This window comes from Carassius gibelio, chromosome A16, assembly GCF_023724105.1.
Source record: "Carassius gibelio isolate Cgi1373 ecotype wild population from Czech Republic chromosome A16, carGib1.2-hapl.c, whole genome shotgun sequence".
Classification (NCBI taxonomy): domain Eukaryota; kingdom Metazoa; phylum Chordata; class Actinopteri; order Cypriniformes; family Cyprinidae; genus Carassius; species Carassius gibelio.
Window position 1 is genome coordinate 4,996,330 of NC_068386.1, and position 23,159 is coordinate 5,019,488.

Genomic DNA, 23,159 nt, shown 5'->3' on the forward strand with positions numbered 1-23,159 from the left:
TTGAGCGGTAGTATATTTCAGGTTGAATCATATTACCTTTTGATTCCGTCACTGCACCATTATAAATGCACAGTAAATTATTATAAGTGTAAGACAGACAGTTTTTTCTTGCATAAATAATACATGTTCTTACTCCAAAATTCCAGTATTTTGTAGCAAGAGGTAAGTTTATTAAGAGAGAGAGAGTGCATATGTGAGAGAGAGAGAGAGAGAGAGAGAGAGAGAGAGAGAGAGAGAGACTGAGCGCAAGGTAAAAAAGGTCCTTGTGTGTTTTAAAACAAGTGTCTGCCGAGGAGATAATAGTAAAGCCGTGGGATAAAAATGATGCATTTGCTTCTCTTCGAGCTGATAATGGAGGTTTGGAGGGGGGTGGAGAAAAGTTCATCGCTCCCTTATCGAAGCGCTTTGACATTTCTCCTTCAGCTGTAAAATTTCAGATCACATATCTCCTTCAGAGCTCCTGCACCTTTTGTGGAGTGATCCAGAGCTCTCTATTTCTCTCCATGTGCTCCTCACAGTATGTTCATTTGCTTCATAATCGTCTCTAGATCTTGATAAGTGACTCCTGTATTGTCATATGTGGCTGATGGGCATTTGTACCTGTTAAAGGAGTCATGAACCGCCTTTTTATTATTTTGTACAGCTCTTTGAAGTCCACTTATAATGTTAGCAAAAATTTTACTTTGAAAACTTTGTAATTTAGAAATAGTAGGCTATTTTCTGTCCTGTTTTGGCCCCCTCATCAGAACGCTCTGTTTGAATAGGCATGTTGGATTTAAAGGGGTTTAAAGACTATCTTTAAAGGGGTCATATGATGCTGCTAAAAAGAACATTATTTGGTGTATTTGGTGCAATGAAATGTGTTTATGCAGTTTGAGGTTCAAAAAACACATTATTTTCCACATACTGTACATAATTGTTTCTCCTCTATGCCCCACCTTCTGAAACGTATCGATTTTTACAAAGCTCATCGGTCTGAATAGCGAGGTGTGCTCTGATTGGCCAGTTATCCCGTACATTCTGATTGGCCGAATACCTCAAGGGTGTGACAGAAATGTTACGCCCCATAACATATTGTGATGCCCTGTCCAGTCGGATCGACAAGACATAAACAACCCATTATAAACATGAAATAAACATGATTTCTAGTCGTGTCCTCTTTTGGAAGGCCACACAATGTAGTTTCGCTTTCTCAACGAAACAGCGGCACACACAGTACAACGAGAATTAAAGGTACGCCTTCCTTCTTTGTGCGAACATCTGGGCGGCGTTATGCAAATCTTCCCCCATACTGACGTAGATGTGTAGGGGGATTGTTAGAACGAGCCGTTTTAGGGGGGTGTGGACGAGTCTGAACTTTTATAAAGAATTTGAGACTTTAGTCTTTGCAACTTTACAGATCTTCTTTATGCACCAAGAGCTTGTAACACTCCAAAGAGAAAGAAATTTTTTTAATTGCATCATACGACCCCTTAAAGACAGTTAATGTTTTAGCTAACTATACTATGGCACTTGTTGTTGTTCTCTTATTGGTCAGATTGCTTCTATTGTTCTCATTTGTAATTCGCTTTGGATAAAAGCGTCTGCTAAATGATTAAATGTAAATGTAACTAGTGACTTTATGGGTGCAAGACACAGTTTGGGTTGTGCAAGATGAAAAATCTGCCAACAATATTAGAAAAATGACATAATTTGCAACTAGTTCTTGAAAATCATTTTTAACATCTTTTAGCAAATGTAGTTGTTTGGTTGGTCTGTGTTTGGAGAAAGAATGTCAACTTTTGTCACCTTCTTTCCAAAAGGTAGTTTCTTTCTCTTCCTGTGTTTTGACATTGTAATTGTTGTCTTTGTTGATTCCTGAAAACTACAATTTTTGTCTGTATTTTAGAGGTGGGAAATGTGACCCCCTCCATCCCCCATCATCCCTCCGTCACGGGGGGAAACAAACAGTTGCCGCGTGCAGCATCTTTTTGGGGCTATCAAAGGAAGATCTGTGCACACAAAAGGAACATTCATGGTTCTGCCAGGGATCTATGGTGAGGGGGAGCAGACCCCGGAGAAGAACGACAGATGATCTTATCTAGGGAGGAGTGGAGGGACGGGGGGATGGAGTTCTCTTCACTCATGTCAACAGCTCCTCTGTGCCAAGATAGTGGCATTTCAGCGCTGGTTGATGAGAGAGCTTTTGGGAGCTCTGCTTGAGTACGCTTCATTACCACTACTAAACTAATCTAGCCGTTTCTGTTTCATTGATACTCAACTGATGGCTTGTAACTCAAAAACTTGCCTCAGTTTGCACTGATATTGGCTGCACAGGGAAAAACAATACTAAATGCAAGTAGTAAAATGCAACTACATTTAAACTAAGGTAGATAAGGTAAGCACAGATTCAATTGAGCTGGGTTGATGGTCTTAGCTGGTTTAAACAGGTCTAGCTGGTCTCCCAGAATGGTTTAGCTGGTTGACCAGCTGGTTTCTAATCCTGACCTGCTGACAAAAAAACCCCTCTGAAACCAGAAAATAGACCAACCTAAAAAGACCAAGACCAGCAAACCAGCTTAGGTTATAATTATGCTTGAATATTTTTTTACTTTCCTGCCAATTTGAACATTCCTGCTAGGTGGAACAACAATTTTGTTGACTTGTTTTTTTTCTTATTTTTTATATGTATATCAATTTTGGAAGTAATTTTGGACTGACACTTGATGTCCAAAAACTGAATAACAATAAAATAAAATATAAACCCGTTTGTGAAATATAAAATCTATTCCATGAACTTATTTGTAATCATTTTCATTAGCTCTACAATATCCTTCACTTTGTATATCAGGCTCTAAAATCTAAATTTGCTCATAATTTTTTAGTGTTAGTTTGACTCATGGCAAATCTAGATAAAAAGTACAGTAATGAAGTGCCAGAGCCAGCCTTCATCAGCATGCATGCCAGATCCAAGCAGATAATCTGCGAGTGTACATCTTTATCTCGTAATCTATGGCGAGTCATTTTCTAAATGCTTGTGGCAAATATGGCGGTGGTGGCAGCCTGGCTCATTGCGCACACAGAGCCGTATGCCGTCGTCTTGCCTCTCGGGCTCATGTCGTATCGGTAACAGCTGGGACGAGCCAGCTGGGACGTGAGGTTTCGAGACGTGGCTTGGAATGCTCTGCGGACGACTGGCACGCTCGTACTTACCAGCATTTGGACTTCAGATGTCCTCTTGCTGCACACCTTCCTCATTCACCCCAGCTTGGGATGCACAGAAGACTTCAGCGAAAGTGTCAAGCCGGGCTAAAGAGAAACTTGTGCGATCATGGCGAAAGGCCACGAGGTCTTATCAGAGTAGAAACAGAGCACATCAAGCGGTGGTGGGCTACCATAGATTTAGCCTGCCTGTGATGTGGACCAGCTGCGCTCCAGCCCTTAATTATTTCTCTTTAATGAGGTTCCCCACCTTCCAACAGGCTGGCAGGAACACGACAGGCTTCAGAGAGACCCCCCCGCCTCCCAAATTCTCCCAATATCTCCGCTGAGCTCCATAACGTGCAATGAAGGCATTAGTTCAAATAATTCTTCTAGCATGCAGTATATAAGTAGGGTTTCACATGCAGTATATCACATGCAAGTACTCTGGAAGTACCATGGTATTTTGATATTTATCATAGGATTGAATAATTACATTATTATTTATTTATGGTCTTTACAAGCAGTTTTTGGATGTGCAAAATATCAATACTGTATCGGGATCTGTCAGTATTGGATATTTCAATGTGCATGCAAAAAAAATTCTGTTTTGTTGTGTCATCATCTAATGATCACTTATTATATATTTTTTTATATGTATTCAATTTAATTATAAACTAGAATCTTCAGATAATTCTATAATGAATATAGATTTTTCATACTATACATTATAATGTGACTACTAAACTGAATTAGTTAATTTAAGCAAAATAATATACATTTTAGTTTTTGTCATTTATTGCTAGTAACCATAACATGGCAAGAAATATTGGCCATTGAATTATTGGCCATAATTTTAATATGGTGCTGGTGCATCCCTAAAAGCAGCACATGTTGGTTGTTTTTTTCCTGTCAAACATCATACTACAGTAGTACAAACCATAATACTGTATTACCATAATACAATTTCTAAATGTTTTGGCAATATGTGGTACTTCTGGTAACACTGTTCAATAAGGTAAACTTTTCCCAAAACCTGCAGGAGTAGGTCCACTACATCACCTCCATTCCAAATGTGAAACAAACACTCTTTTTGTTCGGGCTTCAGTAGGCAAATGCAGGAAATATTTTCCACAACAGAACGAATTGCATCCCTTGTCTCCAAATCTGTGATCGTTTTCGATTTCCAGAACCTAAACTACAATCTTAAATTCAGCGATTGCGCTTGGCTTAGCGTCTACGTCATGGCTCTAAGCCCGCCCTCTGTTCGTTGTTTGGACGGCTGTTGCGGAGCCAGAGGAAATCTGATAGATGGTAAAAGAGCGGTTTCCGTGGTAACACTTTACACAAAGCAGCACTGCACTCACAAACTCTGCTTTATCAGGCATTAGAGGCACGATGAAATGAAAATGAGAATCGGACCAATCACCACAGATTAGCGTCATGCAAAGGAGGGGTTTGAAACAAAATTAGTTAAGCAAATCATTTAGGATTTAGTTTTTGATCAAGTAAAATAAAAATAAATGCATTTTATAAGACAATGAAAGTGTTTTGGACTCCCAAAACCAAAATTTTGAACTTTCATTACCCATAATATAGGCTCTTAAAAAAAAAAGGTTCATAGAATAATATTTTTGGTTCTTCAAAGAAAGTTTACAGTTATTTAAAGAACCTAAGAACCTTTTTATTGCACATTGGAAGGTTCCATTAATGTTGAAGCAATGGAACCTTCAAAAACAAAGTAAAATAATTACTTTTAGGAATGTATGAAGAACATTTTGTGCAATGTAAAGATTCCATGGATGTTAAAGGTTCACCATGCAACCACCAATGCCAATTAAGAATATTTATTCTTAAAAATGTGGAGTATGCCATACATATTTATTTTAAAACCATATTCTGTCAGTAATTATCTCATTTGTGTATTTATTTGGATTTTAGAAAAAACTTCTGAGCTTTGCAAACAATTCACGTAAATATTTTCAATGTGGTACAGATTCTCAGTCCCCGCCTCACTGTAAAGAGCTCTGCTGTTGTTATAAGTGCTGTGACACAGCCGAACAGGACACTGGTGGGATGATAAAGCAGATAGCACTCAAGCTCCGAGGGATGAATCTCCCTCAGTCACAGGTCAGCCCCAAAAAGCTCTCAACATCGCCATGAAAACCTGCCGGAAGCCTGCTCTTGAGATCCTCCTGACAAGAGCCCCCTAGCCCTCGAGAAACGAGAGTCATGACCAGGCAGTCTATTATAATAACTGTTTGATTAATCACTGTCCTAAAAAAGCACACAAAATCTAACTGATTAGATAGCAGCTCACAGGGAACTCGCGGGGCTAGCTGTGCTATCCCGTGACACGGTTAATTAACTCCGAGCTCAGTGCTACTAACAAGAGGCCTCGGCCCCCTTCATGGAAAAACAGAAATAGAGCCCAAGCCGCCAGCCGGTAAGCCTGTAACATCTCAGCGAGGTTTTATCAGAGAGCGAAAGACGCTCTTTCAAGAGGAGTTAGCATCCCAGCGGTTTGATACGCTGCATCTGATCGCCATCAGCTCTGAGAACAGGTGCTGGAGTCTGTAGCAAATATTGCAGTCACTCGATAGAGGAGGCAGGAAAACATGCTATGATGCTCAAATTATGGTTTTTATGAAAAAGAAACCATGTGATCACACATGCAGTGAATTCTGTATTCATGAAGCAAGTTAAATACCTACCTGGATGTTTCTACTCTAGACTCAGTTCACTGCTTCCGCAGGTCCCCCAAGGTCTGGAATCGGTCCTTCTCCACAATCTTCCTCAGGGTCCTGTCATCTCTTCTCGTTGTGCAGCGTTTTTTGCCACACTTTTTCCTTCCCACAGACTTCCCACTGAGGTGCCTTGATACAGCACTCTGGGAACAGCCTATTCGTTCAGAAATTTCTTTCTGTGTCTTACCCTCTCGCTTGAGGGTGTCAATGATGGCCTTCTGGACAGCAGTCAGGTTGGCAGTCTTACCCATGATTGCGGTTTTGAGTAATGAACCAGGCTGGGAGTTTTTAAAAGCCTCAGGAATCTTTTGCAGGTGTTTAGAGTTAATTAGTTGATTCAGATGATTAGGTTAATAGCTCGTTTAGAGAACCTTTTCATGATATGCTAATTTTTTTAGATATTTTGGGTTTTCATTAGCCTGGTAATACCAGACTCTGCTACTTCACTTTGCTTCGTACACAGAGTCTGGAATGGCATAATAGAGAAGTGTTTTCTCTCTCGCTAGGGGGCGCTTGTCTGAAGTTTAAAATCATTGGTTACCCGTAAGCCAATCAGATACGTTTAGTTATGACGTATGTTATGCGCCTGTACAGCCGCATCGAAGCACAGACATCATGAATCGAACTCAAATCTATGATTGAATTTCCACTGTAAACCTGTTGTTAAACACTCTTCTTGTTCTGGCTTCAGTTTGAAAAAGAGTTAAATGTTCTCCATAACAGAGCAAATTGCATCCCATGTCTCGTTTCCCATTTCCGCGGTCGTTTCGGTTTTCGATTTCTCTAACCTACAATTTAAAACTCGGTGCTTAGCATCTACGTCACGGCTCTGAGCCTGCCCTCTGCTCGTTGATTGGCCCGGCTGTTTTCAGACCGGTGGCAAACAGAAAGCTCTGACGCTGTATCAGACTGAGTACAGAAGCGAAATGAAATTGAGTGGAAGTAGGAAGTCTGACGTAGTCAGGCTAGGTTTTCATGAGCTGTATGCCAAAATCATCAGTATTAAAACAATAAAAGACCTGAAATATTTCAGTTGGTGTGCAATGAATCTAAAATATATGAAAGTTTAATTTTTATCATTACATTGTGGAAAATAATGAACTTTTATCACAATATGCTAATTTTTTTGAAGGACCTGTACGATTGAGTGTTTCTGTGCCAAATACACATCTTTGGGGTTCGTATAAGTTTCAGAAAGTTATTTTTAGGGGGGATGGCTCTTCATAATGTCATAAAGGGCGGAATGCTTTTTATGTGCATTTCTCCCAGAAGAGAGAGTGCACACACACACATATAAGTGACCCTGGACAACAGAACCAGTCTCAATTCACTGGGGTATATTTTTTATAAAATATAAAAATATAAAAGTAAACTTTTAATATATTATGTTTGATAGTAAATTTTTTAATAGACGGGATGTATTTCTTAATGATAAGTCTCATTACAAATAATAAAGGCATACACATTTTGAGGAAATATTGTAGCAAATTTTGATGCTGTTGTTCACTCATCCTAAATATATTTACAGTCAACTTGAAGGATTTATTGTGTGACACTGACTGTCTGGCCTGTTCTGTCTCACAGGAGAGCTGGACCTGTTCAACAAAGATGGAGAGCGACGGATTCACAGCCGCCAGCAGCTTCCTGTAGGAACCACATGGGGGCCTTTCGAGGGGAAAATTGAGCTGAACACAGATGCTCAGGTACGTTATCTCAAGTTGAATGTTGATGAGGGTAAAAGGTAAAGGATGCACTTCATGCCCTACTTAAAGAAAATGACACCAAATTAAATAAAATGTTAAAACAGAAAGATCGGTCATTGCCTGAACCAGAGGCATTGGTTTGGGTGGTTTTAGAGACTGGTTTGAAACTTTTTTGGTGGGTGGGGAATATAATTTTTGGGCAATCCTTCTAGAGCATAAATTACACACCTCACCTTTAACAGATTCTCAGTGTTTGTTAATACATGAAGCTCTCAGTTTTAAAGGGTGAAGCTTATTTTCCTTGAAGTCCATAATTTGCATATTAACATAAGAGAAAGATTACTGAACATAAACGGATGTTAATTGTGTTACATATTAGATCATAACCCTTTGTAACTTGTACATTCAAGCATCAAACTGACCACAAAATGACCTCCTTTGTGCTTTGAACCTTTTCATCTGCACATTTTATTACTAAATTCTTGACTGATATTACATCTACTAGATTTGATGTTGTTCTTGATGATTCTTCCAGTTAGGCCCAAGCTGCTGTTATGATCCTTCAGCCGTTAAAGAAAGAGCGGAAAAGAGGAACGTGTTGACCTAAATGCACGGGCAGAAAGAGGAATCCTTTAGGATTTAACATTCCATTTTGAATGTGGATTAATTAAAGGTACAATTTGTAAGATATTTGCAGTAAAATATCCAAAAACCATTTTGCTAGTTTTATATATTTTGTCCAGCAGATTACTAGCAATATCTGTAATGTTTTCAACTACTTGTAAATCATGAGAAAATTCCCATTCTTAACAGTGACCGGGGGGGGTAGTGCAGTCGCCTTTCAATGACTTTTAGTTACCCTTTGTTACCGCCTTTACTGACGTAGAAACCACATGACAACAGTGTCATGGACAAATGCGGAAGTAGCTTCGCGACAAACTTCAACTAGAAAGAGATGCCGATCTCGCTTGTGTTTTACTTGACAGGTGAGTTGTTTTGATTCGTATCTTTACAGAAAACTTACACTCAACAAGATTAGTATTATGGGGCATACACGCCAAATGCGGGGCATCGCGTCTCTAGACCCGCGTCTGATCCATAGTCTGATCGCGTCTTTGCATTGACTTTGTATGTAATCTACTAGCACAAATCGTTTAACTCGCGTTAAATCCATGATTGATTGCCGTAAGCGGTTGGGTAGAAGACAACAAATCCCATCATTCCACGCTCCTCCTTAGCGTCATCAAACCACGCGATTGTTATTGTTTTGATAGTGTACCCTCTAGTGGCAGGTCCTACAACCTGTACCTTTAAGCAATAGTTATTAAAATTGTAACGAATCTCATATTTACCCTGTTAAGAAACGTAAGTAAAAGTCTGCGAGGAGTTTGGATACTGTGATTATTTATATGGAATGACTCAAACGCATAACTCATAACTTTATTTTTTATTTATTATTTATTATTTAATTTTCATTGCAGTGAATCCCTAATTGAAGGGTTCAATATTGGATATTAATGGAACCAATGGTGCCAATATTTTTTAAGATTGTGCATGTGAAAGAAAATGAAGAGAAATGTGTCCATCTCTTGAATATGGTGAAGTAGGAGAGGCGTTTGCGGTTCATTCTGCATCTTGAACTGAGTGATGTCGCCCTACTTGGGTGAGCAAGTGAGAGAGATCTATGCCTCTGTGGTGCAGAGATAGGGTCACATGATGAGGGCTTATCAGTGTGGAGGGCATATCAAACATCTGATGTACGGAAAAGTCAATGGAGACCAGAGGGCTTCTTGGAGCTTATGATGCTACGCTCTGCCGTGTTTGCACATGAAACTCCTCAGATGCCCAAGTCTGCATGCCATCCATCTTCGTTCCATTCAAACGATTCACTCAAATGATTCACGACTCAGTGAGTCACTCTATCTATGATCGCAGTTATTGATTAAACACTCTGGAGCAGATCTCCAAAAGCTGTTTGAACAGTGAATCATTCCTTGCGAGACACTATTTTTATGTCAGAAATACAGTAATTGAAGAATTGAAATGATTGAAGATGTGAACAAAATTGCAAGACAGGCTGCTTCAACAGAGTTGTTCTTTGAAATGTGACGGAAGTGACTTGCAAATTGATAGAAGATATATTGTGGTGTCAGTGTCCGGTGGATACTTGAACTGCTGAGTGATAGTCTCCTGAGCTCTCTCCTCTCCTGCCGATCAATCAGGCCATTAGAGCTCAATTACCCAGCAGCCCCTACACAGGTGAGCGACGAGCCTGTCCACCACCACCAAATTAACACAAATTAATAATGGCACTCAGACATAAATGTCTGCCATCTGGGGGCCGGGCAGCCGGTGTGGGTCGAAGCTATTGAGTAGCAGGTGTCTTCATCACAGTAATTACTGGGCCTGGACTCAACTCTGACTGTGGCCTGTGGCTCAGCACCTCTCTCGCTGCCCAGTGTGCAATTTAAGTGTTAATAATTGATTTTGAAACAACCTAATAATGAACTAAAGATTTACGGGCCCCTTCCAAGATGGCAGTTAGTTAAGTATGGCTTTTAGTTCAGTGTTCATCAAATGAATGAGCATTTCTCTAATTAAAAAGGTTTGTTAAAAAAAAAAAAAAAAAAAAAAAAAATATATATTATATATATATATATATATATATATATATATATATATATATATAAATTTTTTAATTTAATTAAAAAAATGTAAATGTATGCATTTAGCATAAGTTTTTATCCAAAGCGACTTAAAGCGCATTCAGGCTATCAATTTTTACCCATGTGTTCCCAGGGGAATCGAACCCCCAACCTTGCGCTTGATAGCACAATGCTTTACCAATTGAGCTACAGGAACACAATGATTGACGCAATGGAACACATATATATGAATAGGTATTATAAAAACAAAAACAAGATAAAAACAAAGTAAAAAATGTTTTTTTATTTTTAATATCTCTTTATTTGTGTGTAAGGCCTATTTAAAAAAATAAACTTTCCTTTGTTAGTTAAAAATTATGCATACTGTAATGCAGTTAAATTAATTTATTTTTGTTTCAGCTCATTTTAGTTCTACAAATTGCTGCTACCTCAATTTAAATGAAATTGGAAATGCATTCTCAATTCATTTATGAATGTTGCACAACCTTGGTAAATCTTGTGTGAAGTGTTTGTCATCATCTGTTTTTTTAAATTGATAAAAAATAAAAATAAGTCGACCATTAGTTAATATGTTCAGGGATGCCCATAGGAAATAATATTCCTAAATAAAACTCTCTTTATCCCACTGGTTTCTCTTCTCGAGGCTGAATTGCCTGTTGCAAATGCTCCTCAGGTGTTTCTCTTTTGAAAAAGACCCCGGTGATCTTGCATAGACTTTCAGAAGAGATCTTAAACTGCTGAGATTCCAAGTCTGTTTTTTCAAGGAATTGTAGGAGAATCATCTGAAATAAAGACAACTCTGAGGTCTCTTGAGCTATGAAAGAGCATCCTCTGAGCAATCTAGATTCCTCTGTGGAGGTTTCATGAGCCAGCACAAGCGATAAACCAGGAGTCAGACTCTTTTGGTGCATGTAGCATGTGTTTGTATATGTGTAGTGTCCACAGCTGCAGAAATGATTTGGGTGAACCAGTGTCAGTTGGGCTCCTGGATTGTTTTTATACTGTAATTCAGTGTATCGAATGAGCATGAGGAATAATTCCAACCATCGTTCGGTTTTATCTTCTCCTCTTTGCTGTCCTCTTGCTTCTCCTATAGGTTTATTGTTTGTCCCAAACTTGAACAAGTGGCAGTGGATTTTTTTTTCATGCTGAAATTATATTTTTCTTCTTGTCATTACTTCATTAATCAAGAGCCGGGCCTTTGGAAAAATGTTTTGTTTTGGTGGCTGCAATCTATTTTGTGGGAGTGGGTGCGTGTGTTTGAAAGGGAGAGAGAGTGAATGTCTGTGTGTGTGTGTGTGTGTGTTGGTAATCTGTGCCTGTGGCAGGTTTCCCCTCCGAAACGCAGCGCTAAGCAGCGGTATCGCATGCCTATTGTTGTAGCCTCTGTCATAGCAAGGAGCGCCTGATGCAGGCCTGCACTGCTCTGATAAGAAAAGAGGATTCAACATGGCTGGAAAGAAGAATCAGTGGGACTTGAGAGTGGAGCGCGCACATACGCACACAGACAAACATCATACTCGTGTTGGCACATGCATAACCAATTATTTACACTTACATCTAATTATATATGCAAGTGGGGTTCATTTGCTCATAAGTGAGAGATCTCGCACAACTGTATATTTGGCACGTCATGCTCATATAGATCTTATATACTGTATATCTGAGGCCATATTTATCAGAGAGAATATCTCACTTTTTGTAATGTCGCCTGCTCGTGAGCTTTAATGGGATTTTAATTCTTTGTTGGACACACAAATTATTTTGGCAACCCAAATGTGGCTTTATCTAATAAAATAATAGGCCTGAAGTTTAGGCGGGGAACCAATTTGCGATTGCATGCATCAATTACTTTGCTGGGCTTTAACAAGTCACTAGACTACTGACATCTCTGCTGCTGAAACGAAAATGGCTCTGCTTTAAGTGTCTGGTTGAAAAGTGACAGTGCATGTAAAATCAACATGCAACTACATTTTATGAAGAAAGTCTGTGTTTATTTGTGTTCACAATGAAGTCTCTGTGATGCCCGGTTCTCTATATTTGGCTCAGTGTAAATCGATGGGGTATTATTGTCCTCCAGGCAAACAATCACATTTGCTTGGAAAAATTATAATAGTATAGGACAAACTAGAGACTGAAGTTTAATAATTAGGGTCAAGGTTTTGTGTGGGTCAGTAAGATTTTATAAAATTAGTAACTAATACTTTTATTCACCAAAGATGCATTAAGTTGATCAAAACATATTAAAGCTGCAGTTGGTGACTTTTGACGCTCTAGCGGTTAATAAACAGAACTGCTTGCGTCTTGCGGAAGAACATCGTAGCCGGAACTACTTCTCTCTGTTTATGTCTATGAAGAATCACAAAGGTACTGGGTTACTCCGCCGCGGTACCCCCGAAGCAATCTAAAATAGTCCGAATATTAACACTTATTATAGGTGCACCCTAGTGATTCATGACAAGCTAAAAACACGGTTTGGAAAATGGATTCATGGTGTACTCGCTTATTATATAAATTTTTCTACATTTTGAACACCAACAAAGTTACGGACCGCAGCTCTGATTGGTTATTTTTTACCAGGAGCGATGGAGTTTCTGCAAATGGCAATAGTACCACTGGGAGGAGCCAGAAGAGCTTGATTTTTTCATAGATTATCTGTCTCATATTCTACTGTCAGGACATAACGACAGGTTTAACAAATATGTAAAAAATATATTTTTACAAAAGTTACCTACTGCAGCTTTAAGTTAACATTGATTATAATACAAATGTTTCTTGAGCACCAAATGGGCATTTTAGAATGATATCTGAAAGATCATTTGACACTGAAGACTGGAGTAATGATGCAGAAAATATATAGAAAAGCAGTTCATGTACATTGTATTAATATTTCACAATATTACTGTTTTTAATGTATAGATGATCAAATAAATGCAGCTTTGCTGAGCAAAAATACAAAATAATTTTACCAATTCAGATTTTTGAATTGTAGTCTATAATCCTATTTTGTGCAAAAGTAGTTTACAATCACTTAAATGCATCTCAAGTTCAGAATGTAGTTTTTAGTAACTGAAATCAGGTAAGAAATTATTCTAGACTGACGGAACTTCTTTTGAGAAGTTTGAGGCACCTTTTGTCCTCAACATGAGATTTGCTATTTCCTCTGAGAGTATGATTAAACATTTTCAGTTTTATTACTCATTGTCCAGTTAAACAGAACAGTATGTGTTCTGTCCTGTGAAGACTAATGCGTCCTGGGAAATTCAGATTAATCACAAATTCAAATGAGCAATCAGTTGATTTTGTTCATAACAGGAAGACACGCTGGATGATTATTTCAGAAATCTTTTGCATAGTGTGACAGAGAATGATGGGAAATGTAGTTGTGCTGCACAAACCTGTTGCCTCATGAACAGAGAGAATTCATATTATTTTCTAGCATGCAAAATTGTACACTCAACAACTGCATTTTAAACCAATACCAATTAGGTTTCGCCATGTTTTTTTTTTTTAAATAACAATATCTTAACTCAGAATTTTGGTGTTCATAGAAAATCCAGAGTTTCTTGCTGGTAATTATGATGATGCTGTGACGTTCATGTGCACTCAGTTCCCAAATACAATCATTCCAACATGACTTGAAGGCAGCTTTAAAGAGAAATTCAAACAACACGCCCTTTAACATCAACATGAAATGATGTTCACGACCCATCATACTTCTGTAATGTGACATATTTCTAAATGAAACTATAGAGAAGGGCATTTTATTAATCAGGAAATGATTGGATTGTGAAAATCTGTCTCTGCTTGACAGGTGGTTGGAGGACAAGGGCTAAATAATTACATTTTGAAATAATTTTACGAAGGCCAACTTTCTTCTCTTTTGGAATAAGCACAATAAGACAGGATTTGTGTATTAGCAAAGTAAATAAGGCCAATTTTGACACTAAAATCTCTTTTTATTGAGTAGTTCATGAGTCATATTTATTTGAACAGATCTTGTTCATTATTATTAAGCTTGCTAACTAATTATCAGGGGTTATTATACCCTGGAATAAAGACACAGGAGGTCCAGCAGTCATATCTTCAGCAGCTTTACCAAGTATGTGCTCGGTTTTCAAGGTAATAGAATCCAACATGAAGTAAATTCAAGTGAAATAGAAAATAAACAAAAAAATGATTTGTTTTGTGTGAGAGCGCGACTGAATACAGCTGATCAGACACAAATCTGCCATATAGGCTTTCACTGAGCTAACGCTTTTGCTCTTTTCAGTGATGATAGCCTAAAAAACCTGGAATAGATTCAGTAAAGAATGTTTGCTTATTATCTAGATGGAACTGAAGCTCCTGTGCTAGATGAGGATGTTGAGTTCTGTTCTTTGCTCTGAATTCAGGAAGTTATATAATCAGTGTAGTGATATAAATTTTATTTTGGATTTAGTTGTATTGTAATGTTTGGTCAAGGTTTAAGTATCCTCTCAGTGTGATGAAATTAAACTTAGCACATGTACTTGACTACTATCATAATGTTGAATCACTAAAATTCTACAGAAAGCTTCACAAACAGTCATTCATAAAGTTTTACCCATCTCTCACCATGTGAATGTTAATTAGTGTTGACTAGTGGTCCCTGAGGTCATGACCTAGCAGCGGAGGGGTGTTTGGGATTTATTCTTCCTCTCTCTCTCTCTCTCTCTCTCTCTCTGAGGGATCCTCTCTGACAGGAAACGGGGGGTGTGTGTTTTCTCTCCTCACAGTGCCAGCGGCTGCTGGGGCCGCAGATGACTAGAGCTGAGATAATACATGCTCGACTTGATCTACAAGTGAACCTGACATTTCCCCCTTCTCCTCTTCATCACTGCATGTCCCAAGCAGGCAAACAGATATGGGGGGAAGCGATAAGCGGCCGACGCTTTGTGACTGAAGTGATGGCTACATAGTTTAGCACAATCAGGGCGAAGACACCGTTAAACGCCACGTCACAATTCATGGTGTCAAGTTTGTGAATGATACATCCACATAGATGTCATTTGACAAGGGCTCTTTCCTTTCAGTCGGTGGGCAACAAACTGGATACTTTATTTTATTTGAGCGTAAGCGCCAGGAGCTGCATTTGGAAGATTTGAAAGGCTGTATTAACATAAAATAGCCCACGAGATTTTTCCAGAAGAATGCAACACAACGGTGGTTGTGAGAACAGGCTAGCATTAGGCTAGTGAACTATTTATTTTTATGATTATTACATTCAATGCTTAATTTATCAAGCAGCGGTGTATTTTATCATATTACTACTTTTGCATGAATGCACCATGGTGGAATCACTGTGATACACAGCCTTCTGTGACTATATTACTGAAGAGTCAAAAAGGACTAGGTAGATAAGTTTGCAAGTTTGGTTGCTTATTTTCACTTAATGAGTCGAAGGAGTCACTGACGTACACCAGTGAGATGTTTGGTGGTCCTCAAGAGCAAAAGTGACCTCAAATCAGTACTGAGACTGGCTGAGACTCTGGTGACATGCGCTCTCGATGTATTAGGGGACATATTAGCCAGCATGAATCAGTCAGGGAAAATGTGTCAGGATATTTCATCCATCTGGACTTGGAGAAAGAGCAGGATCTGCACTGTAATTACACCAAAGCTAACACTGTTAAAAGTCTTACTGAATGTACTTTATTCATTTTCTGAAAAGAATAGGGATAATGAAGTGATATTAAGTTATAACAAAAATAAATAATTACATTTGAGCATAAAGTGCCATTAAAGGTCAAGGTTAAAGATTTTTGGTATAATCTTTTATTATTACTAATATATATATATATGTGTGTGTGTGTGTGTGTGAGAAGAGTTTGGTTCCAAAATGCCATAAATGCCTTTTTTTTATTGTTTTATAAGAGTTTCCACCAAAATCAGTATTGTATCTGGTAAGTATCGTAAAGTAATCTTTTAAATATACACAAAATGTGATATTCGCAGAGTTATTAGGTCATGTTTTCTCCCTTATTTTCCAAGCCGCGACAAACGCCATCTCCCTTTTTCCCCAAAATATTACACACCACATTAGACTGATTTAAATAATTTTATGTTTTGAAAATGGGATAACTGTTCAAAAAAAATCAACATGAATACAAATATTTTACTGTATTTTTGGGAACTTGCCGTTTTTGTTTTCACACTAGATATTTAAACATTTCTCTCTTTGATCATCTGTTTCTTTTGGTCAGTGGTGGTTTTATGTTCATGAAAGCTGGTTATGAACCACACTAGCAGCAAACAGTAACTGCAATAGTTTCAAATGAAACTTATAGTGCCTCCATATGAACTGACATCAATGGTTTTGCTTTGGGAAATTATTTTTTGTCTCTTAAGAAGTAGAAACTAACACCCGCCTAAAGTGCCCTGAAGTTTGATATTTTGCATAACCTCAATCAAATCTGAATTAGCAAGAAACAACATAAGTTTGTCCACAGTGTTGTCTCCCTCGGTTTGCGCCACGTCTTGCCAAAGGTGTTGGAATACGCCACGGCAGAATCCACGGCGAACACTGAGGGAGAAAATCTAGCACAAGGGAGAAGAGTTTGAGCGATGCCAGCTGCTTTGCCATCTGTCACTGTCAAGACTCCACTTGTGGGACACTGAAACAACTTCCTTGAAAAGTAGCCGAGATAATCCACAATAGTTTTCACTTGCAATCTCGATTCCCCTGTTGGAATTCAACATTCCACCGTGTGAAGCGGAGATGGTTAATTGGTGGTGAAATCCAGGAGATGTTGGCCGTCCTTTCACGTACATGCACATATTTTGAAGTGCGCCGACGAGCCAGTCTTGGCATTCCGTTCTGAAATTGCCTTTCAAGTGAATAAACGTGTGATATATTGCTAGTTTTGAGATTGGAGCCAAGTTAGGCTCGCTTTTAGCAAATGAGTTGTCTTATATCAGCAGTTCACCAGTACCACTTCTGTTTTTTGGTATGTTAAAATAATGTCTAAAGTTTCCAGTTCTACATGCCCTAACTGGCGCTTGCTTCCTCACAGGGAAGGGGCCACAGCCGAGGTCCTCGTCTCCTCTTGTCTTTTGTCACACAAATGCTCATCAGAGCAGTCCAGATGGAGAAGCAGCATTAAATGAAAGAATTCAGTGTGAAAATCGCAGATTTTTTGCAGCGGTCATCTGGTGCGCTATCACAGAAGCCTTTTGTGAGATAGAAACGCTTGATAGAGGCTGCAGAAGTCTGGACAGCGTCTGGCCGTCTGTCCCGGTGGTCTAGCACATTAGCCAAGGGTGTACAAGCCTGTCAAAACAGGAAAATTAGACCACGGGGGTCGTCGGTAAACTAATTGGGTAACAAAGAGCATACACAGCCCCACAAACCCTCGCTTTAACGGGCGGAGAGTGGAGATAAGAGAGTTCACGTCTAATGCATTTGGGCGGTGAGGTCACTCTTATTTATTTACCTATGACTCAATAACGAGAATAATTTTATGGAAGACTACATCTCTAAAGCGTGAATCACGTTGCGGTTTAACGCTTCTCTGGAAGATTATGCAAATAGTTGCTACCCTAATGCTGAACGCTTTCTTCATCCACATTCACTCTGCTTGTTTCTAGTTTTCAGAGGTTGTATTACATCTGATCATGTAGCTTTCATTCCTTGCATCTAATGATGAGAGGAATCTGTTCAATGCAATGACGTTTCGTGCGATTGGTAGCCTGGCAGATGTCACCTGCCTCTCTGGGCCTCCAGGTATGCTGATATCTGTACAGGTGTATGGGATGTACAGAGAACCCCTTGTTATCGGCCCAGTAGCTAGCTCTTGCTGTAGGAGTCGACTGCAAGTTGCATGCAAAGATCAAAGAAGCCAGCAATTGGATTCAAAGTGGAAATTTAAATTAAAAATAGGAGCATCTATGGGAAAGGCACGCCATTTCACGAGCTGAATCTGAGCACAAGGGCAGGGCATGTTCCTCTGCCTCCTAGACATTATTACAATGCAAAGCAAACATTATGAATTCAGCGTCGCCATGTCCCCTGAACATAATATGCATGCGGTTAAACGCACGTTGCATTCAACTTCACACGAGTTGGGCAATCGAACACTCATACCTTTGTTTGCTTTCAAGTCTGCCCGAATTTGTTCAGGTTGTGTTGTGTGGCTGTTTTTATTCATTGTAATTTTAGGCTAATTTGTGCATGCCCAATATTGTTGCATCTACACAATGACAGTTGCTATCCGTTTAAGATATTGGCACACTTTAAAGAGATAGTTGATGCAGTAATGACGTTAATGTCTTAATATGTTATATATTGTTTTGTTTTCTATTTTTAGTTTATTTATTTATTTTTTATTTTTTATTTTATTGTTTTATATATACATTACCTTATTTTTGCAGAGTTTTTCTTTTTCATACCATGACAATTCATAGTTATGGCGGCTGTCAAAAAAAAAAAAAAACTAAAAAGTAACATCAAGGTAGTTCATACTTATTGTGCTATTCTGAAATTATACAATAGGGCTGTGTGAGGATTTCTCATTTACTAAAAATCTTCCCTTAAAATCTCTCAAAATATTCTGCATTTTGCATCAGCTGTCAATGGTGTCTAAACCTACCATGATGTTTTGACACTCTTTTCTTCAGTGATTTCAGTCTTTTTCAGTGATAAATGACTTAAATTGTTGTGTTTCCCTCATGCAAATCTATAGTCTAGCTTTGTGAGATTACATAGTGCACAAATCAAATGATCAGTTATAGCTCTTTTACGTTGCATGCAAAAACCAGCTGGCATACAGAGGGTGAGTTAATGATGACAGCATGTGCATTTGTAGGCGAACTATCACTTTAAGTGCATTTCTTTTAAATTGTGCCATTATAAAGCTAGCCCATCACAGTATATCACCGGGTGCATGTGCTAATGAAGTCCCCAGCAGCCCTCTGACTGTACCGTTCAGCCCTGGAGGAGAGAGACAGTGACAGGAAGAGCTCCTGTCCTGGAGGCTAAGTGCTCATTAAACCAGATGGCATTAGAGCTGAAACCTTTCTGTGCCTGACGCTTTAAAACAAGCAGAGATGACAATAGAAGTCCAATAAAAGGTGCTGGCTAACATCTCCTTCTCATTTTGTAGTTCATCAATCAATCAATCAATCAGATGTTCAGTATCAGGAAATGCTACATGTCAAAGAAAATGAGAAATGGCTGGCACGTTTGTACACAACACGCCGCACAGCATGTCCTGTTTATTCGCTGTTGTCCGTAATCTCGATTAAAAGCCATTTGAATCTGTGTTGGCTGTTGTTTGGGGGGTAAATAGGACACATTTCTGTGTTCAGAACAGATTGCGATTAAATCAGCCCCAAGTCGAATGATGTTTTAAAGCAAGCTGATTTTGAATAAATATGCATGGTTCCTATAGCAACGGTGAACAGTGCAAAATGATAGGCCTGAGCAAACCTCAATGGGTGTTCCTTAAAAGATTGGTAGAGCCGGAGTGATTCTCAATTTAATCGATTTCAAACGAAAAAAGTCAATTTAACAAAGTTGAAAAGAGAAAGCCGCAGAGAGGCGAGGAGGAGGAGGGGGGCTGAAAGCATTCTTTTGCACTCAAGCAGTAAACTAACTACGGCACACGGGCTGAGATTTCTTCCCCATTATCTCCCACCTCACATTTGCTCTTAGGCAAGCAGTTTAAAAGCCAAGCGATTGAGCCAGTGATCCAATTTGAAATGCAGAAATGATTAGAGCAGCTTGCCTCATTTCATATCGAAATTCTCTGATTTATGACAGGGCAGGCGCCAAGATCTATCTCCAAAGGGAATTAGCGTGCAATTTCTCTTTTTGCATATTTCTGTTATTTAGCCTCCCAATAGCAGATGCTCACTTGAAAAAAAAAAAAAAGAAGAAGAAGAAGAAGCAAAGACGACACCAAGGAGGAGGTATCTTTTCATTTTAGGTGATGAAACCACTGCCATTTAAAAAGAGATTGCTGGAACGGATGACAGACATGGGAATATATTTTCTGGGCTAGATAGTGATTTTGAAAATATACGGGCTTTATTTAGTTTATCAAACAACACATGAAAAGGAGAAACATCAGGGTTTATTTTTAGAGAATCCATAATTTCGTGTGGATGCGTGTGACAGGGATTTGGACGTTTGCTGCGTGGAAGAAGGGGGAAAAAAAATGTCCCTCGCAACTCAGCCGTCCAGCAAGCCTGAGGAAATATTAATACGCAGAGATAACGAGAGCTGCAGGAAAATCTGCCTTAATGAAATTTCCAGTTGACCACATGCAATTTGTTTCATCACGGTGAACAATTAATTGAAGTCGCCGTATCGAGGATGCGTTATGTTGTAAACAGAGTCTTAGAGCAGGTCCGGTCCTGTTATCCTCACCTTCAGCCTGCACCTCTGCCTCGAACCCTCGCACATGTCATATAACATACAGCATTCATATGTTCATATAGAGAGTGAGAATGTGTGTGTGTGTGTGTGTGTGTTAAGGCTGGACATCAGTCGGTGCAGAAATGAAAGTTATGATTGGCTTGTTTGCAATAAATCTATCATTTATGCATTTGCCTGACACTTTTATCCAAATCGACTCGCATTACATTAAAGGTATTAAAATTAGAAAATTCATGCATTCCCTGGAAATATAACCCATGACCTTGGCATTGCTAGTGACATGCTCGTCTGTTTGAGCTATAGGAATTTAGAAATAATAATTTTTTTATTTATTTATGTCCTTGAATTTCTGAATTTTATTATATGAAAATGTATTAAAATGCAGATATTCAAGGACATAAATCTAACAAAAAAAGCCATTGATTTGTCTTTAATTTGTATAAATTACAATTTATAAACATTGTCATGTGTCATTGTTGCTTATTCTTGGTAGTTTTATTTTTATTTATTTATTTTATTATTTTTTATTTATTTATTTATTTTTGCAGCTTTATTGATTTTTTTTGTTTGTTTGTTGTTAGTTTTTTTTACTGCCTTTTAATTCTACAAATTAATTGTAGTAAAATAATTATAGTTTTTTTTTTTTTTTATCCCAATGTGACCAAATATTTAGAATATACAGTATTTATTTATTTATTTATTTAACATTTGCACATTTTTTTACACTTCATTTTACATACATTACAAATACATTGTGAGATATTTAATTTTCCAAGATTTTCATTAAAAATCATTATAAATTTAATATTTCATTGGTTGCAAGCCAGAAATGGCAAGTTGGTTTAATACATATACTGTAAATGTACTACAAAAAAAAAAAATTATTACAAAGAATTTTATAATTACATAGATTCTTGGTAGATAATAATAATAATCACAATAATAATAACAATAATAATAATAATAATAATAATAATAATAATAAACGTAATTAATATTTGATGAGTGAGTGTTTATCAAAAGGATGTACATGTGACAAATTCATATGTAGTCATATTTCTCACGCTGAATTTATTTATTTTTACCCAATTTTAACCAAATAATGAAATGTTTTTGGTCGATTTAAAGGCTTAAAATCAAAAGGTATACCACACTTTTAATCTCTTCCTGTGCCGTTTAATAGCAGAAATGAATAGCGCGTAGCGTGGACACTGGGATTTCGGGTGGCCCCATGAGCCGTGAGGTGGTTTCTGGCATGCTGTCGGTCAGCACCGCTATCATTAGCCTGTTGTTTACACACAGGCCTGGAGTCAGGGTGGCTCACAGTGTCACCAGCCACTTTCTTCCCTTCACCTCCTTCAGCTGATCAGAGGATCAGGGTATCAAGGCCGGATTAGCGGCGACTTGGGATTTGTGTGATTGGTTAATTTATTGCGGCGATGGCGGGTCTTTCATCTATGGCAACATTTAATCAGCTGCCGCCACACAGGCTATTACAGGTTAGCTCTTTTCTGCGGGCCTCCGCGCCACTGCCATCAGCTCCATCATAATTCCCCCTGAAATTTCCAAATTATCTGGAACAGGCTTTAGCTGCTCGGTAATAAAAATTAGAGCTGATTCCCGATAGAAGCTTTCGCTAGTACCGGGCCAATTATAAATAGTACAGCCGCCGCTCGGAAAGATGTGGAGGAGGGAAAAAAGCCAACTCTGAGGGATGTTAGCGAGGAACTTATCGGCAGCCCCTGCTTCCCTGCTCTGATCCAAATCCGACCAGCTGAAAATTTATATTAGATGTTATCACACAGGCCTAAGTTGTGAAAAATCAATGAAGGTTATCTTTTATGTTGCAGCAACTTGTGGAAATATTGATTTTCATTTTATAGCGAATTTGGAGCAGCAGTTTGTAATCACTCGCTCGCTGACTACACTGTTTTGGTCACTGTATCTCTTACACATGGAGAGAGAGAGAGAGATGGCGAAGCAGTGGAGTGAGACTAGAGATCTGTTACTTACACACAGCGCCTCGGGTGAAGGTCTTAAATCAAGCATCACCTCAGCATCTGTCTGCAAATGAGAGACGTTTTCACTTCACTTGTACATTGACGAGAGATTGCAAAACATTATCTACTGGTTCATTATGGAATGTGTGTGTTTAAGATCAGTTTTTTTGTTTTGCTTAATGATATTAACCTTGAAGATTGTTCAGTGGAACATATTGAGCCTATCTTTGTTATTTAGATGTCTTAAAATCACTCTAGTGCTAAAATCACAGATTACATTCTATATATGTTTAAACAAATGGTCAGTTTCAATAGATGCACGGGTCTCTGACATATCGACTAGAGAATAGCTTAGGATGCAGTATTTTTACTTTGCAAAGTATGGAAATGCTGCAAATGTAAGACTGCTGTTCAATTCAGATTTTTATTGTTTTTGAAATAAGTCTTTATAATAATAGCTGATA

General features: G+C 38.4%; 1 protein-coding gene across 2 annotated transcripts in view; it reads left to right on the forward strand.

The window, feature by feature from the left end:
- The window catches only part of LOC128029983 (zinc finger protein ZFPM2), a 135,086-nt gene that overhangs the window by 60,978 nt on the left and 50,949 nt on the right, over window positions 1-23,159 (forward strand). For both annotated transcript variants that reach the window (XM_052617431.1, XM_052617432.1), the window contains one exon: window positions 7,512-7,630. In XM_052617431.1, the coding sequence (XP_052473391.1) occupies window positions 7,512-7,630 (119 nt within the window). The remainder of the gene's footprint in view (window positions 1-7,511; window positions 7,631-23,159) is intronic.